General features: G+C 38.7%; 1 protein-coding gene across 1 annotated transcript; it reads right to left on the bottom strand.

Annotated features, from left to right (window-relative positions):
- Positions 1-1,340: 1,340 nt before the first annotated feature.
- cd28 (CD28 molecule) lies at positions 1,341-17,741 on the bottom strand. The gene is made up of 7 exons (XM_015061003.1): positions 17,204-17,741; positions 5,782-5,882; positions 5,581-5,654; positions 3,802-4,022; positions 2,766-2,922; positions 2,526-2,686; positions 1,341-1,927 (listed from the first exon to the last, which is right to left on the bottom strand). Exons 3-7 carry the CDS (start codon positions 5,651-5,653, stop codon positions 1,823-1,825), a joined length of 717 nt encoding a protein of 238 aa, XP_014916489.1. The 5' UTR covers position 5,654; positions 5,782-5,882; positions 17,204-17,741; the 3' UTR covers positions 1,341-1,822.
- Positions 17,742-18,446: the final 705 nt, after the last annotated feature.

Raw genomic sequence — 18,446 nt, 5'->3', positions numbered from 1 at the left:
ACCGTCAATGTGGCATGTTGAGGGTGGCCAATATGCTGAAGTGGCCCTCGGTGAAATTGAGTTTGACACCCCTGCTCTATCAGATTGAGATCTAGACTTAGACTAGGCCAGTCCAGAACCTCCCCCTTGATCTCTTCATACCTTCTCTGTTTAACTTCAGCTGGCTTCTTTGTGTAGCTTTATGTGGTCTACTGACATCTGCTGGACAAAAAGTATACTGCCTCATGCTAAGGCCTGAGGTTTTTTGTTCTGAGTTTGTCTGTCTGCTGCTGGAGGACAAACTGACCTATTTTCCTCAATTTGCTACTTTCTTCTTCTACTATTCTGACATTTGCACTAAATATTTAGTGTGCTCAGTAAATGTTTACATTGGGGCTAAATGTTTACTTTCTGAACTTAATATTTAGCTTAATATTTTAGCTTAGCTTTCTAGCTAAATATTTGGCTTCAAACTAAATATTTAGCTTGATCACTAGTATTTAGTTTGGAACTAAATGTGTAGTCGATACTCTATAAATATTTAGTCAGTAAACTATTTATCTTGCTAACTAAATATTAAGGTTGGAGATATTTAGAAACTAACAAATATTTAGCCTTGAATATGCAGTTTGTAGTTAATTAATTACATATTTAACTTGCTAACTAAACGTGTAGTTAATAAATTACATATTCAGCTTGTAAGCTAAATATTTCATTGTTTGACTTGATTTGAAACTGTGACATTTGTAAATAAATAAATAACATGGTAAAAATATGACTTTGAAAAATGAACAACCATTTTTACTCTTATGATAGACTAAATACCTCAAATGAATGTTGTTATTGTTTTAATGAGTAACTCTCTAAACTCCATCACCTTCATATGTTTAGCCAAATGTCAAAGCTGCTCACCATCTGCTGCAGATATGCTAAAGGTCACCTTTAAGTTTCTGGGCTTACACTATTTCTTAACTTGCCATTTATATTGGCACATCTAAAAACATATTTCATTAACAGAAACTAATAAGACAGTATTTTAAATTTACTTCATCTCAATGGTATAAATGATGTGTTGCTCTTAGCCTATTTTAGCTTATCAAAAACACAAATAACCATATTTGAGTTTGTCGTTGTATAAGTTATCCAGTTCAAGTGTGGCTAAAGAAAATAAACACAAGAACAGTTCATTCTAGATTTAACAAGGGCTCTATTACTTTTTACACACATTGTACTTGTTTTGTGCTTGATTGTTTGATTGTTGGGAAACATTGTTTGAAAATGATTCATTTTTGCTAATGACTGACAGTGTTATTCAGCAAAACTATACAAATGCAGCTTTGCCAATGAAAAAATTAACAACATTCAGTAAATTCATTTATACACAGTTTTACAAAGGCCACAGGAAAGATAACATTTGTAACAACATTGCGAACCTGATTCTTTTTATCTCAGTGTAAAGCAATCCCCCCCATTAGAAAATGAGGCTTCAGAACATCTTGATACGTGACACAGAACTCTATTCAATATGTAACACCATGTAAAATATACAGTAAAAACTAAACACAATAAAAAAAGGTGAAAGCAATAATGATGCTGAACAATGCAACTAAGCAGCTTAAACAAAGAGGTTTTACTCACATCAGCAGTTTGTACACAGTACTAGCGGTACTAGCCTTCTCACCTCAATACAGGTGCTTCAGCAACTCAAGTCAAATAAACTTAACTGAATCAAAGCCACAGCTTTAACACAATGTGTGTGTTTACAAGAACGTAAACATTAGTTTTGCACCGGAGAAGTACAAAAGCACAGACAGCGAGATAATCACTATCAGTCGGGAGATTTCTATGCCTTGGTCCCACACGAAAATGGTACAGCATCCACTTTGTGAAGCAAGACGTTCGGCGGCATCCTGATAGGTTCCCTTCGGCCTCGCTCACACTGGAGAGTCTGCAGATCAAAGCACAGATATTATTTAGTTTTTTTTTTATTTTTGGGGTTGCATTTATGCCTCAGCTTTAGGAGTTTAGTCGGTAAGTTAAGTTTGGTCACCAGCAAAGCAGAATAAACACATTTCACAACACAATGTGCAGTGATAAAATAAAGAACGCGGTTCAGTATTTGTGGATAATTGCATGGAACATAACTCTGAATTATTTGTAGAGCATATCTGAAATATGTATAAAAAAAGTGTAGCTTAGAAAGGTGAAATACCCAGGCACAGTGATAGACTCATTATTGACTGGCGTTGGCAAAGCAGCCAATCCAAGATGGCTGCTGAGTTTTCTTGGTGCTTATTGGCTGAACCGTCAGTCAGAGCAGAAATAATGAAGATTATATTTCAGCTGCTGCTGTCATGCTAAGATGCTTCCCACAGTGCATGTTAATGCATATTAATGCATATTAATGCATATTTGTGTTGAACCAGGCAGTTATAAACATTTTCTGACGGAGTCTCAGCTGTAGCTGCTTTTGGACGGTTGTGGTCTCTAACCCTGCTGTAAATGAACAAGTTCTGAACAGGCGAGAAAACTCTCCATGCTCCTACCTGCAAAGTGATGATGATGATGAGGACACAGATGATGGCTATCACAAGAACTACCACAACGACGCTGACTGCTGGTTTTTTCTCGTTACTCTCCTCTTCCTCCCCCTCGTCCGTCTCGCTCTGCTGTCTCTGGGGACCCCGGAGAGGGCAGGGCGAGTCCTCTGTGGGTGAAACAAGAGGGTGAAGGGCTGAAGGGAAGCCTTCCAGTCAGCAGGTGATTCTCACTTTGAGGTAACCTACCCAGGACATGAAGGAGTGTGCCATTGCCTGTGAGCTGCTGGTAGGGCGGTGGGTAGAAGACCTGGATGGCGCAGCGATAGATATCTGTGTGTGTGGCTTTCAGTCCGGATAGTGTCACCACCACAGCGCCATCTTTCATCTGAACCGCACACCGTCCCTGAAACAGACATTAAACAAGGATTCACCAAACCTTCCTGCACTTTCACATGTTTATTTGACCCAAAGTCTGATTTTTACCAACATCTTGGGTTAACTTTTTTCATGATTGCTTTTATCCAACTGATTTTGCTCAGGGCAAACTGACAGCAGCTGTATGTAACTTTAAAAAATATATATGTTTTTTTTCCATATTTTTTAAACAGCCATCATGTTGTGACAGAATGGTAGGAGACAGATAATCTGTGAAAACATCGATCTCCTGAACTATTATTGCCATCTGAAGATCGGCAGTAATCCTCCACTCAGAAACAACCAATCAGAGCTGGGAGGAGGGGCTTAACACTGTCAATCAAGCTTGTGTACTGAGTGCTGAGGTATCCTTGGTGCTAATGCAGGAGAAAAACCCTACCGTTTCAGAAAAAACATTTATTCTCTGTCATCAGTGGCCAGTTGCAGGCTGTGCGACAGGCTGTAGCTTAGCAACGATCAAGGAGAAGGGGTGAGCATGAGAGTGATTGACAGCGCTAAGACCCTCCTCCTGGTTCTGATTGGTTGTTTCTGACTGAGTGGTGTATTTCTGCAGTTAGTACTGGGAGAAGGCAGAAGAAAAGTACACTGTCATGACTTAGTATTAATTTGAACAAATATGTAAAAAACATGTTTTGTATAAAAAGTACAAACTTGCAGCCTTAGGGTCAAGTTAATTTTACAATAGGATCATTTCGGTTTGTTGAACATAAAACATCATGCAGCACACTGATCGAGCCTTTTTAAAACGCTTCACCTCCTCACTGACAGAAGCATCAGATCATGAAGCTCAACATTCACACCAAACAGAAAGAACCTGAATAACAACGCCCTCTATCTGCAGCCTTACTTCTCCATCTTTCTCCTGCTGCATCTCCTTCTGATGCTCAGAGGCGCTGAGGGTGGAGGAGCAGATTTTCTGGTTGCCGTGGAGACCTCTAAGCAGAGACAGCTGCAGGTCTTCCAGATTGGAGAAGAGATTCTCCAGACGCTGTCCAGGTCGGATGATGCAGTGGATCTGAGCCGTTCCGTTGGTGCTCACTACTCTGTAGGGCTGCGTCACCTTCACAGCTGCCACAAAGAAAAGGTAAAAACGAAATGAAGTAACAGCTGCAGTCTTACTTCACCTGCAGGTACTCAGCACAGCGTGGCTTTATTACCAAACTAACACAAAATCCTCCAAATCAGCTCCAAACACATTTGAAACCACAGTTTGACACAGTGGTTTTCATTCCTAATGATTCAGAAGTAGCACAAAAAAATAATAATAATAAATAATTGACTATAGAAGGATTTTAATTTAAAAAAAAGAGAGAAAACTATCAACTTTTAAGCTCCAGTATGTAAAACGTACACACTGGAGACATCTGGAGTTGAGAAGGAAACCATTTGATCAAAACCCATCAACTGCTTCAAAGTTCAGTTTGGTTCCAAGACATTGCAGCAGAGAAATACTGAAACAGTTTGATATGAAACTTTAGAGGGAATAAACCCTTTGATTAACTGTCTTGGGTGACTAATTACTTTCATAAACCTCACAGCAGGTCTCAGGTTTAGAGACACGGACGGATAGTTTCCTTCAAGCCGTCTGTGTGGGAAAAGCTAGTCAAGTTATATTAGCAGAGGTCACATATGAGCAAGATATAAATCTGATGAAACTCAAAACATATCTTGGTTACATTCCAGCTTATCTCATAACTGAACCATTCATATGTGTCAGCATTGAACAGCCCTGCAGTGAACTCTCATTCAGAGAAATCAGTCTTCAGTATTTTTGCTTCACCTGAATCTCAGAATTATTCTGGCTGATATTAATCAGGTTAAATTAATCAACCAGCGACAAACCAGTGAGTGTCGTCTTTATCCCACCATCTGAACACAATGTGCTGTTCTTAATACTAATACTTAGACTCAGTTTGACATTAGACTATAATTTCTTAATTAATAATAGCAGAATTATTAATAACTCTGCCTTCAGAACTTTGCTTACCCTCAGATAGCCTGTCTGAACCATAGTTCATCAAACTTTCTTTATTACTTATTTTCTGAAGTTTTAAAGAAATAAACATTATATGCTGTATTGAAATACAGTCAGCCAAAAGAAGAGTATGGTGTTCCACAGGGTTGTTCTCTCGGGACATTATATTTATTGAAAAAGTCAAGGATTTTTTTTTTTTTTTTTTTTTTTCATACCAGATTTAGGATAAATATAAAACATAATTTGATTGTGTTAGCAGATGATGGCTAATTAGAAATCCATCTAATTTCTATAATTTGTATTTCCTATTAAGTCTTTTTTTCTCTCCTCTACTTTGACATAAATGTCTGATTGGTTTTCCTACTGTTTTTCTTCATGTTTTAAATGGATCTGCATTAACCTAGATATTAGCAACATACTCAAAACTAGACTGTTATATACCAGAATCATGTTGATAAAAGTTACATATATTCTCCTTTTGAAAATATTGTTATAATATACAGTCTGGTAACTACAGTAGAATCACTGTAGTTGTTGTTTTAGCTGTTTCTTTCCAGATCTGAACGTGCCTCCCCCCTGTACAGAAACATTCAAATATTAAAGTGTTTTCTCCATCTATCACTCTATCAGTTAAAACTGGGTTATACTCACAGCTCCCCACAGGCACACTGATGCTGAGCACTGCCAACACACTCCATCCCATCATACTATGAGTCAGGAACATCCTACAGGGTTTCACAAAACGTCGCAGAAATGTTAAAAGTCAAGAACAAGAAAAGCGTGGTGGGCCCACTCCCTGGCTAACCTGACGACCAAACTTCATGAAAATACATCTAAACCAGATGAACTCACCTTTATAGGCTTTCTCAGCTGTCATGGAAACTGTGTGGCAGCACAGGAAATGACGACAGCAATTTGCCGGTAAAGTCAGACAACTTTTAGTGGCTGTGGTTCTACAGGAATGCAGACAAGAACAAATTTCTGTGATTTTCATGAAGCAGTTGGTGTCAGTAGACAATCAGGTTTTTGAAAAGTACGCAGTGTTTAAATAAACTCTGAATATACAAGAAGAAACAAGAAGATAAAGACGGGGAAATATAGAGTTGAATATAAAATCTCTCAAAGTGCAAAAATAACGAGTGTTCCACCAGACTGTCTTCTGTTTGTGCGGGAAACATGCAAATCAAGATGAGTGTGAAACTTATATTCAGCGCTTTTGCACCATAACTTCTGATCGTCTCCTGCACACTCTGCACAGCTCGCACTCATTTGCTGCTTCTTGCTGCTTCTTTTAATCCCTGCTCAGGTTTTATGTTCGCAACTTCCTAAAGCACATCTCAAAGTTTGTGACACACATTTCGAAGCAAATTCAGAACTTTTGATACATGGCTGCTGAGTGGAAACTAATGAACACAAGTCACATGAACATGTGGAAACTTTAACCGGCTGAATACTTAGAAATTTTGTGGCTTCTGAATTTTCCTTAAATAAAAAAAAAAAAAAAAAAAAAAAACTTAAAGCAAGCAGTTTTCAGTAGTAATATGTTTTCATAGCTTCAAGTGGCTGTGCCTCTGTCTAAATATGGGTCGTCTTATTTTAATTTTAACCTTTATATTTTGTTTTCTCAGTAGCTTTTGCAGCCGGTAGCTCCAACAGTTGAAGCCAGTCTTTTCTGCTTGTTTGAGATGAATACTTCATACTTTATGCTGAGTAGAATGTACAATAAAACTTTCGTAACTTGACATGTCAAAGACATATTGGACAGAGAGCTATTGTTTCGCTGAGCTCCTTTAATAACTGTCCTACTTAACAACAGGCAAAAGAAAAAATACTGTAATATCTGCAGGAAAACTGAGCCTGGGACGCATTTTATAGCAGACTGAACAGAAAAGCTTGTTTGACTGCAGCAGATATAAGTATATTACTTGTTTGTTTTAACATCTGGTGTGAGTTTGACAACAGAAATATAAGAAACATATTAATTAAGAAAAACATTGACATCTTCAGCATTTATCTTGCAAATTCTCAACAGATGCCATCTCTAGGCAACTCACAGGACAAGCAGGATTGATTCATGTCCCAAAACATAGAACTGAATCAGTTTTACACAATTCAAATTGATAAACATACATTGATAATTAATCCTTATTTTAATATAAGTGCAGTTCAATTAGGTTTACGATCACAGTTGGTAAATTGTTATTCATGTGTTGAAGCAAAGTCAGTTGCATCGGGTAACGTTGCTGCAATTCCTGCTCTTAAGCGAACATGAGATGGTGGAAAGAACCAACTCCACAGGAAGACTTTCGATACTAAAAAAAGAATTCTGAGACTTCATTTAGAAAAAGAAAAAACTCAAGTTTGTCCTAAGCTTTAGCATTAGGATGAGGTGGATTTTCGTTTGTATCAAAATGTGTGCATTTCACAAGACTGCAATGGAATTTTTTGCATCACACAAGTCGTGTGATCAACAACCGCATATTTTACTACTACTGGCAAAAACACGAAGAAGACGACAGGAAGTGGTAGGAGGGTGATGGCATGTCATGTTTTTAATAGCATATTAAGTGAACAAACCGTTTCATGTTTGAGTTTTACTGTACTTCTTATTTAATGCAAACGCTGCAATTACAAAATTCTGCTGGGTTTTTTTTCGACACGAGTGGAATATCAGTTACACGTTTGTAATGGAAATGCATGTAGCCTCACTTTCTGCTAAGCCACTTCTGGACACAAGGGAAAAAAAAACTCAACTGCTGCTGAAAGGCTCTAAGTCGTCTACTCAGATGGAACTGAATATTGCATTTCATTTGAAAAGTCAAATTTCCACAGTCAGAGATGATTTGAGGTGCCAAGCTGTTGATGTTTTATCGGGGCACCTACCAGGAAACCTGACGAGCTTTATGGAAATGCTGATTTAATTATGCAGCAGGATGTGGCACCTGCCTACACTGCCAAACACAACAGTACCTGCTTCACCAGGGGTGTCACACAGCTGGATTCCCCTCACTGATCTGACCCCAACCCCACAGACCATCGGTGGGCTGATGTCCAGAGGAAGATGTGACGCCAGAGTTTCCTTAAAACCTCAGCTGGGTGATCACCTGCAAGCCGTTGAGCACTGATGCAGCACTGACGCAGCATTGATGCAGCACTGATTCACTACTGATGCAGTATTTCATGCAAAGTGCTGACTAAGCCCTGAGTGCATACTGTGCATACTGCATGGCACATGGAACTTTCAGTAGGCCAACATTTCTGTATTGATATTTCTTTTGTTTGTTTTCTAAGAAGCTGAATTTGGGGGTTTTGGTTCACTGTAAACAATCACGTTTTTGTTTTTGTCTGGGTAGAAATGATTCTGGTTTTTATAAAAAAAAAAAAAAACAACACATCTGCCCGTGCTGATGGAGCACACCTAAACTGAAACCTAAACTATAACCGCTGGTGTCTAGTGGAAACACTGTTCCAGTGGTTGGGATGTTTACATTCAGTACAGGCTTTAGGTTGTGAAATGTATAAAATCTTCTGATTTATAGTCATGTCCCAGATCAAATAACTTATAATTTATTTGCAGATCTTTCTTCTTGCCTTCCTGAGGAAACACTGTCTCAGAGTTTTGGGATATTTGGTATCCTGAATGTTTTAATAGCACTGCAAGTGGAAAAACGTGCGCTGATAGTCAGGATATGCTTTAGATATGCAATTTCTGATTTAGCATTTTTACATATTTGACTCAAAATGGAGCAGTGATTCTGGTCATAATTCCATTTTAGCTAATAAAATTACATTTAACATGCTTGTGCTGTGTACAAAATTCTCCATCAACTTGCATCACCTCCTTATGTAACATTTTCAAACTGTGGCTCCTCCAGCAGAGCCACAACCAGAGGAGGCTGTGAGGCAGCCCTCAGCTGCACCGCTACTAGACCGATGAGCTATATTAGAAAAATGTAATATGCTTGAGGTGCCGTTTGTGAAAAAAAATCAACAGCAAAAAAATCTGGATTATTTAACCTGTCATAGGGGGGAAGAAACAGGAGTTCACTTTTCTAAGTTGCATTTTCACCATTGTTATTAATTTATAAATATCACAGTTGTAAACTAAATATTTAATTCAACAAAGTTCTGTATCTAAATATTTAGTTTGGTGCCAGTTAGTTTAATAAATTGCCCCAATCGTGCCAGACTTTGACATAAATTTCTCGGTTTCATTTTGTGTGAGAACATGCTTTTCTTTTACGGACATAAAAAGCGCCACAGTTTGGGTCTCTCTATGTTGGACTGTTCCGTATTTAAACAAATGGGTTCAATAAATAAATCAAGCCTCAACATTATTAAATGTTTTTTTACTATTTTTTTTAAACAAATATCTTAAAATCAAACAAGAATAATAGATGTCAGTGGGTATTTTTTTGATACCTGCTAGAACAAAACAGAAGCCTAGAGATGAACTGCATCTCTTGATGCTTGAAATGTAACATTACCTATTTACATCTCAAAACTTTCGTATGATTATACTTATGATATGAGTTTAAATCCACTTTCCTTTAGTCCGTTCAGATAATGCTAAACACGTTTTTTATTTTCTTTAGGACTTCATTCATTTACAATTTTAGTGATTTTTAAGAACTGGTCTGAAAGAGGCTTGTTATTATTTTACATGTTTTTATTGGCTGTTTTTATTTAATTGAAATGTTGTTCTATTTAAGTAAATTGATTGTAAATTGTAGCCCACATACATCAATGTGGCCACATATATCTATGTTTTTTTGTGTGTGTGTGTAATGTCAAATTATATAAATTATATTAGTTCTGATAAACACCTAAATCTTGAGTTTTTCTTAACTGTAAGCTAACAGAAACAACCACTTGCACAGTATCACTCTACTTGTATTAAATCTACAGGAAATGAACTTTTTCAAATGAGTTTTTCCAGTAAATAAACTTAAATGATTTTCTAATTTATTAGGATGAACCTCCATATCCTCATCTGGATTTCCATCATTTAGTTTCATAACGTGGCAACAATTACCAACCAGTTCAAATGAATCCCACCAGTAGCAGGGGTCAAACACCAAGGTCAGAATTGTGCCAGATGGTTGTTGACTAATGTAATTGAGCATATTTGTCTTTTTTCTGATTAAACTTTTATTCAAATGTATGTTTGTAGTTTATTTTACCATAGTTTACTTTGAGTTTGCATCATCAGCTTGCTGTCTGTGAAGGAGCATCCGGATTAAATAAAGATAAAATTAATAAACTGCTTTATTAAGCACTTTGCACATTAATATTGGATGACCCATTCACAGGGTAGACAACATTACATCTTTTTTCTTTTTCTTTCAGGGATAAGACTCTCTATGACTGTTTCAGTGGTACACAAAGAGTTAACAGTTGTACAGAAAATGAATTTCCTTTTTTGGGTAATGTCAGAAGCTATGACTAATCTTCCTTCATGTTTAGTCAAATCACATCCCATGTTCTTTAGAAATGTCTCAGGCGTGTTCGGTTTACTAAGAAATGGAGATAGGAAATTTTAATCTATGATAAAAGTGCTGATTCTGCTGCCATTACAGAAAATTCAATGTCTGCAACTTCTGCAAGAGCCTGAATGGCGTCTTCGTCAACATGAGCAGCACTGCTTACTAAATGTGGTTCCGCAGTAGTTTAATACTCTGATTTTTGAAGGCAGGTCCATGAGAAACCTTCGTTTCCCTTTCTAGACCAGTTTTTAGAGCTTTTACTACACCGGGATCGTTGTCGTTTGTCAGTTGGTCATTATTTCTCAGCAATCATTTTGAAGTGATTTTCTATTTTGTATTTCTGCCAGAGTTGTCCTTCCTGTTGAAACAGATTATTTCAAATGTGTTCATTATTTTTAGAATAGCATACAAAGTAAAGAGGCCCAGACTTGCCTCTCCCCAGCCACTTGTTCCAGCTCCTCTTGGGGAATCCCAAGGTATTTCCAGGAAAACTGAGAAACATAGTCCCTCCAGTGTGTCCTGGGTCTTCCCTGGGTCCTTCTCCTGGTGGGATTTTCCCGGACCACCTCACCAGGGAGGCGTCCAGGAGGCCCGAGCCACCTCAACTGGCTCCTCTCGACATGAAGGAACAGCGGCTGCTCTACTCTGAGTCCCTCCCAGATGACCGAGCTTCTCACCCTGTCTCTAAGGGAGAGCCCAGACACCCTACGGAGAAAACCCATTTCAACCGCTTGTATCCGTGATCTCTTTCTTTCGGTCATGACCCAAAGCTCATGACCGTAGATGAGGGTAGGAATGTAGATCCTACCCTCGTAGATCGGCCGGTAAATCGAGAGCTTCGCCTTTTGACTCAGCTCTCTCTTCAACACCACAGACCGGGTCAGTGCCCGCCTCACTGCAGACGCTGCACCAATCTGTCTGTGGATCTCCCCCTCCATGTTTCCCTCATTTTTGAACATGACCCCAAGATACTTAAACTCCTGCACTTGGGGAAGGGCAAACTCCTCGACCCGGAGAAGGCACTCTAACCTTTCCCGGCTCAAGACCATGGCCTCGGATCCTCATCCTGGCCGGTTCACACTCAGCTGCAGACCGCTCTGCAGCTGAGTGATCTGTACATCACGTCTTAATGAAGCCACTAGGACCACATCATCTGCAAAAAGCAGAGATGTGATCTTAAGACCACCAAAACGGATCCCCTCCACACCTCGGCTGCGCCTAGAAATTCTGTCCATAAAAGTAATGAACAGAATCGGTACAACGGGCAGCGTTGGTGGAGTCAAAGACCTCACTGAAGCTGTTCACCAGCAGGCTTGAGGCCTTGGTAAAGTCCAGTTAGAAGAACACGACTGCAGTATATTTAGGTGTGTATTTGAGTCTTTATGTGTAACATTCACTGTTTAAATAAATAAGCAATTGGTTCTTTTTTTTATATTTTCTATTCTCGCAATATAATTTTTTCATGCTGGGAAAAATACACAATGTTTAGAGTAGATTATCAGAAACCCCAAATGTCACCATTCATGCCATGACGAGAACAAGAAATGACTGGCTGGGCATGAAAGTGTGTAAAAGGTTCAAACTAATTCCCTGATCATGTTGTGTGAAATTTAAAAAAAACCAAAAAAAAAAAAAAACCAGATGTTTTGATTTGCTTCGTTTTGTTCCACCTGCTTGTAAGGTCCCGTGCTTACTCAGCAAACCATGATAACATCAGGAGCGTATGAGATTCTGAGATTCCTGGATTCGCTGCAGCACTGAAACCAGCTCCACATTCAGACACCACGAGTATCTGATCACATTCTGCTGCAGCATAGTAAACCACCGTGAAACAATGACAGCAGCAGAAACATGCCACCGTTTCCAGGCCGACTGCCGACCGCGCCGCTGACTGTAACTTCAGTCAGCTCTGTGAAAACAGGGCTTAACCCCCACACCCAGAGTTTCCAGGCAAAACACACGAGTGACGTCTGCAGTGCAGCAAATGTCTCAACATCAGCACTTTCACAGACATCACTCGCAGAATTAGCTGTTTTCCGCTCTCTGCACGATATTGCTGCAGTAGAACTGAAAGGAATGCGTGCAAGATGAAATTACAAAAATGATTGTTTCATAGCAGAGGAATCAATGGTGATGACTGAGTGTTTCTTTTGAAGAACGGGAAGAAATTGAGACGTGACAAACGAACAGAAAAAGTGACTTAAAAGGCTGTTCAGTTTTTAATGTGAATTTATAAAATTTATATTTATTTTGCTTGTGTTTTTGTGACAGAAACGTCATCGAGGGCACTTTTGAGTTGGCTCACTACTTACACATGAGAAATGTGAGACTATATTGAACAGGTTTTTTTTTTTTTTTCTGATGTCTGATGCCTGTAATAACAGAAATAAAATGGTCAAATCATATTTGAGTTGTTTCTGGACGTTGGTGTGTATGGATATGAGTGTTAGATGAGGTTGTGATATCGCATTATGTACATCTTGTGACTTGTGAATTAAGCTGAATAAAAATCATGTCTTAATGACTTTGTGATATCGATAAACAAATTGATAGAACATCATAAGCAAGTGGTTTATTTACACCCTTCTTGAAGATCTAAGCTCCGCTGCTTCAGGTTCAAACTTCAAAGTTATCAAAGGAGAAACTACAGCACCCAATCAGCGCTCTGGATTACAATATCTACGAAGCCATGAATTCATTTTCTTTAGTTGCAATTACATTGAGTCAAAAATCTGACTTTCTTGGTAGCAAAACACAAATATTTTGTTTTTAATCATTTCTATGAATTCTGGCTTCTGTTTTCTTTTTCTTTTTTTCATAGATGATGTAAATAAAGTCGTCATTCGCATTAATGACTTTATTTATCATGCAGATGATGCAATCATCTAAACACCTGCTCCTTCTGCAGCACCAGAGCTTCAGACTGAGCTGCAGTCAAAGAAACAATCTGTAAATGCTCTGAATTTGGTTCTTAATGCCCAGAAAACAAATCTTGTGTTTTCATCAAAAACTTTGTACAATTTTAACAATCTAGAAAGATTTCAGTCTGATGACTGAAAGGGTGACCTCCTGGAAGTTGGACATGAGGAATGATGAAAAGCTTTCATTTAATATAATACAGATATTTTATGTGAGAGATTACTTTAAGAAGCTTAAAATCAGAATTGGTTTTTATTCTATTAGCAAACCTTATGGGAGTGTTTACATTTCTGTTGGGTTTTTTTTTTCATCTTTTGAAAAAACCTGCAGGTCTTTAAAAATAAATAAATAAATAAATAAATAAATAAATACTGGAAGATAAAATACAAGATTAGATTGTACAAGATTGGCAGATTTGAGGAGTACAGATGCACAACAGGAAAATCATTATCATGTTTTCTTTATGCACCAACACACGAAGCTTTTTTTTTTTTATCTGATTATGCTGTTTTCAATAACTGTACAGTTACAGATATTACTGTTTCCACGAACCCACGAGGACAGGACTCCTTACAGGGACACTTCACACACTCCACACACACATTAAGCTGGTGTGTGGAGCTTAATGTGTGTGTGTCAGAGATCATATTTACACAAGTAACTCATAAATTAAAATTCAAAGTACAGAGATATTCTGATTAACTTGCAGAATAAATCTGTAATATAGATAAATCTACGATGATATTTGTTTGTTTTGTGTATAAATAAATCTATCATAAAAACAGTTTTTCTAAACATTCCCTACACAAAATAAATGTACAACTATGAACTTTTAAATATTTGTAATGGAAATATGTGACATTGAAAGATGGATTTTTTATTTATTTATTTTTTTTACACAATTCTATCGGGGCTGCAAATAAACGCAAAGACTTCAATGTCAGAAAAAAATGTGGAAACTGAGAGGTTTTTGTGATTCTCACAGACTTGGGCTCCACTGAGCCTCAAAGCGGGAAACTAAAATTAGAGCCATGTGACATCATGTAATTACATGTGACTCTTTGTCTCCCGTTGCCCCTGCATGAGTGTACCAACCACATCCTGACGACAGAACGGCGGAGAGCTTTGAACAGCAAACAGCAGGAAAACAGGCTGCTACATTCACAGCTACTAAACTTTGACTAATTCATGCAGAAAACATCCAACACTGTTTTCTGAGTCAGCCGTTGAAATGGACTTGTGACCCAGTCCTGCTCTCATTGGTGGATTTTCAATAGGATGTTGGACTCTAATATTAACTTTAATCTTAATTTGTAATAATCTTATTCTAAACTCTTATGAGAATGGCTTCGTCATGGAGGGTAAGAACACATGAAGGACACTAGGTGGCGGTGTGCTTTTACTGGTCATCTTGAAACTAAAAGGTTGCAGCTGTGACCCCCTGTTGGAGCCTTTTTGTTTGGAGTTTGCATCTTCGTTTTTACTTTTCCTTCTGCCTTCGTATTAAAAAGTCTTCCCGTTAGGAAACAAGGGGCCCATTGGAGTCTGTATGCGTGGCTCTAGGTCTCTGTGTTGGCCCCCGTAAATCAGTGGCATCCTACAGGGGATTCTCACCTCACAATGACCGACTGCTCGCTCTGAACATATACTTCTAAAATAACGCAAGTCGACACGGAGATGTAATGCTAAAGATGAATAATCAACCATATGGAATCAGGAGAAAAACAAAACAGCTTGTTTTTGTAATTTTCCAAATTGTTTCTTTTGTCTTGAGATCTTGTGATGCAAAATGAGAACAAGTAGAAGTGAAACAAAAAAATTAAGGTAAGAAAATAAACACACAGTAGGAGAGAAAATACAATGTATTTTAGCAAGTCAGAAAGTTTCACTAGTTGTTTTGGGTATTTTGAGTTTTAGGAGTTGGTAGATTTGAGGAGCACAGTAGAAAAACCATTATCCTGGTTGTTATTCTAATCATACCAGTAATCAATCATTCAACCAATTAATCAGTCCATATAGTCCAAAGTACCCCACACCCAGGCCAGGCTGGGTTAAGATTTAGTGATTTCTGTTGACCCGGCAACAGAAAGCGTGCCTAGAAGTTGGAAATAAAAGGGCTGGATTGATCATGATGCGGGTCAGCCTGTAGTTTGGAGGCTGTGATGACTGAACATCAGCCCTGCTGTCCAGTTGGATCCACAATGCTGGGTCCACTTCAGATTATCTGTGCAGAACAGATTATCTGCTTTGGATGATGACTTGGGAGCTGCCAGAAGGTGCTGAACTTTGTGGTCTGTGAACTAACTGTTGTTGATCGGGTTCTGTTGGGTTGACAGATACTGAGAATTTCTTGGACTTTACTCTGAAAAAAGTCCAAAAAATTCAGTGAAGTTGAACGATTTGTCAGGTTTCCTCGGTCTGATGTTTTCCTCATCAGACGTTTCAGGTTTTAAGGTTTCACACTAAGAGCGACATTTTAATCCAGCTCCCTTTAATGATCAGAACACTGTCACTTAAAGCAAAGTACAGATCTTCTTAGGACTGGCTGTAGATGTCAGCCTAATTTAGTGCAGAGTAAAAGTCATCATATTTTTCATTGTTTCCTGCAGACTTTGCATCATTTCCACTGTCTTAAACTATAATGTTTCCTGTTAGGAACAGAGAGATGTAATTCCCATGATGCTTTGCTCTACTTTACTTAAACGCCTTAACTGGGTGTTGGCTTGGTACTGAAACCATAACAGTTCTCTTCATGTACTCTCCAGTTAGACGGCCACACCGTTCCAACGCTGTCAGTGAGCTGCTCCTCCCTGTTCTGACTCAGGGTGTGGAGTTCAACTGGAAAAAGATTAATTAAATGTTGCTCCTTTCTTTATTTCCTGTACAAATATTTGTAAATTAACAGAAGGAACTGGAACAGGGTTTTTTTTGGGGGAGTGTTTAGAAGAGTTCAGGAAGCTGTGAGTGTTACATGTACTAAAAAAATACATGTTGGGTGCTGTTTATATGTAATTACAATATACATACATCAGTTAAGTTAACTTAAGATTCATTCACATTGAACAAGTTAGAATAGTCAATCAGTTAATTTAATGAAGACTAAAGTAACTTTGAGGCAACGAGTTGGCTTTTTTTTTAAGTTAAGACTAATTCCACCCGTTCTTCACACTGTGGCCAACTGTGAGAAAAATCCTGCTTTAAAGGTGAAGTTAAAGTTGATTTCTATGGCACATTTAAGTGACAAGGCAGTTAAAGGACTTTACACCATAAAAAACATAACACAGTAACAAATTATGAAAAACGCAACATGCATTACTAGCTGAATTTATTTCTGGTTCATCAGATTCTGTGACTGAATCTGTGAACTGAAGACAAGCAGAACCAGAACCAGAACCAGAACCAGAACCAAAAGGTGTTTCAACAAAGCATCAGTGTGCACACCTGTCCCAGGTTACTACTGCTGCTTTTGAGCTTTGTGTTGTTTCCTAATGGATCAATTTGTTTTTCGCTTAAATTCCACATTATATGTAAATGGTAATATGTAGGAAAGGTTTTGAAATTGTTTATCAATGTCTCATTTATTTACATCTTAAAAGCCTGGCATTTTTTTTCAGAGCCGCTCCAGGTCTCATCCTGGCACCTGAAACCCCTTTTCTTCACTGTGATGCATTTTTACAGAGCTGAGACTGAGGAGAGTTTCATCCTGCATGTGTTTTCACTTGCAGCAGACTCCGCATGTAAACACTCTGCAGATTGCAGACAGAGTGCATAAGATTTCACTCATACTGAAAGCTGTGTTGGTTGAAATAATCTTTGGAGAGTTTCTACTGCCACTCCACTGAGCTCAGGCTGAGTGTCTGTGTTCCTACCCGAACTTCATGCAGCTGCTCCAGAGGTGATGAGTCTACCATCACCATCCACATGGGCCCAGATGTCCTACACAGAAGAAACTGTGATTCCTCTGCTGATCACACTGAAACCAACAGCATCTCTGCAGATCCTCTGCAGCAGCAGCAGCAAGGCACACCGTGAATCAGACAGTCATACTTCCTGGAAGAAGTTGTAAAATTTTATTCTAAAGCGCCATGCATCGACATACAAACACGTGTCTGAATCCAACTGCACCATGCATGCTGAAATAATAGCACAGCTGCAGACACAACACTCTCTGCACACCCAAACAGGGTCAGGGGACGAGAAACCGCAGCCTCACCCACACTCGTCACAGCTTTCACTGATCTGCAGCAGGAAGCTGCAGAGGCAGGAAATGAGGTAAGACGTGTGTGCACCTCAGGGGGATCTGATCTGATGATGTCAAAGTGTTTTGACATGTGAGTGGTGGTTTTGGGGGTTGAGGGGGGCGGGAGGTGACAGTACAGGTAGGAGGAGGCAGCCAAAGCATTCTCAGATCTGTACCTGGAGGTGGTGATTTCCACAAACTCTTTCCAAAGAAAGACAAAGTGAAAGTTCAACAGAATTATATCAAAAATAAAGACTGACATAAAGAGAGTGGGCAACATGAAGCAGATTACAGCCTGTACTGCTCATCTCCTACATGGCTTTGCCTCCAGACAGCAGTCTGACCCTCCTGACCGTTTATAGTTCAAAGATTCAGTCTGCTTACAATCCTAATGATTCAGTTCAGTTCAAAAATTCTCTATTTATTTATCCTAAGGGAGAATTAAAGGCACAGTATCATGTGTTTTCCAGGCACATAGTGCCACTTTACAGCACAATAAAGTAACTATGTCAACTTCATTTTTCATAACATTTCTGTATTTGTCAAACATGACTCAAAAGAAATTTGTCTTCGCAGTTTGACGCCTTGAAATGAATACTCTGTCTCTTTAAGAAGCTCCTGCTCTCTCTGACACTCTGTCTTCAGGAAGTCATCACAACAACGTTCCTCTATTAACCCTTTAACAACATTTTTACCGGCTCTGGACTGAGTCATAGCTGGTGTGGTGTTAGCTAACTGCTGCTGCTAGTCTGAAGGAGCTGAGTGGATGTAAAAAGTCAGCTTTACATAATTCTGCCTCTTTTTAATGTGGAAGTTACATCATCCAGGTATCTTCAAAGCATCGTTGCAGATGGTGATGCTGCTAGCAGGAA

Source organism: Poecilia latipinna, unplaced genomic scaffold, assembly GCF_001443285.1.
Source record: "Poecilia latipinna isolate Pla-1442-1.1 unplaced genomic scaffold, P_latipinna-1.0 Scaffold1766, whole genome shotgun sequence".
Taxonomy (NCBI): domain Eukaryota; kingdom Metazoa; phylum Chordata; class Actinopteri; order Cyprinodontiformes; family Poeciliidae; genus Poecilia; species Poecilia latipinna.
This window is presented reverse-complemented; position numbering and strand designations above follow the sequence as displayed.

Excerpts from the sequence above, each read along its gene's own strand:
- cd28 (XM_015061003.1), bottom strand. The coding sequence starts at position 5,653 with ATGTTCCTGACTCATAGTATGATGGGATGGAGTGTGTTGGCAGTGCTC. Across the intron at positions 2,687-2,765 it reads CACACTCCTTCATGTCCTGG|AGGACTCGCCCTGCCCTCTC; the intron begins GTAGGTTACCTC and ends TTTCACCCACAG. Across the intron at positions 1,928-2,525 it reads TCATCATCATCACTTTGCAG|ACTCTCCAGTGTGAGCGAGG; the intron begins GTAGGAGCATGG and ends TTTGATCTGCAG.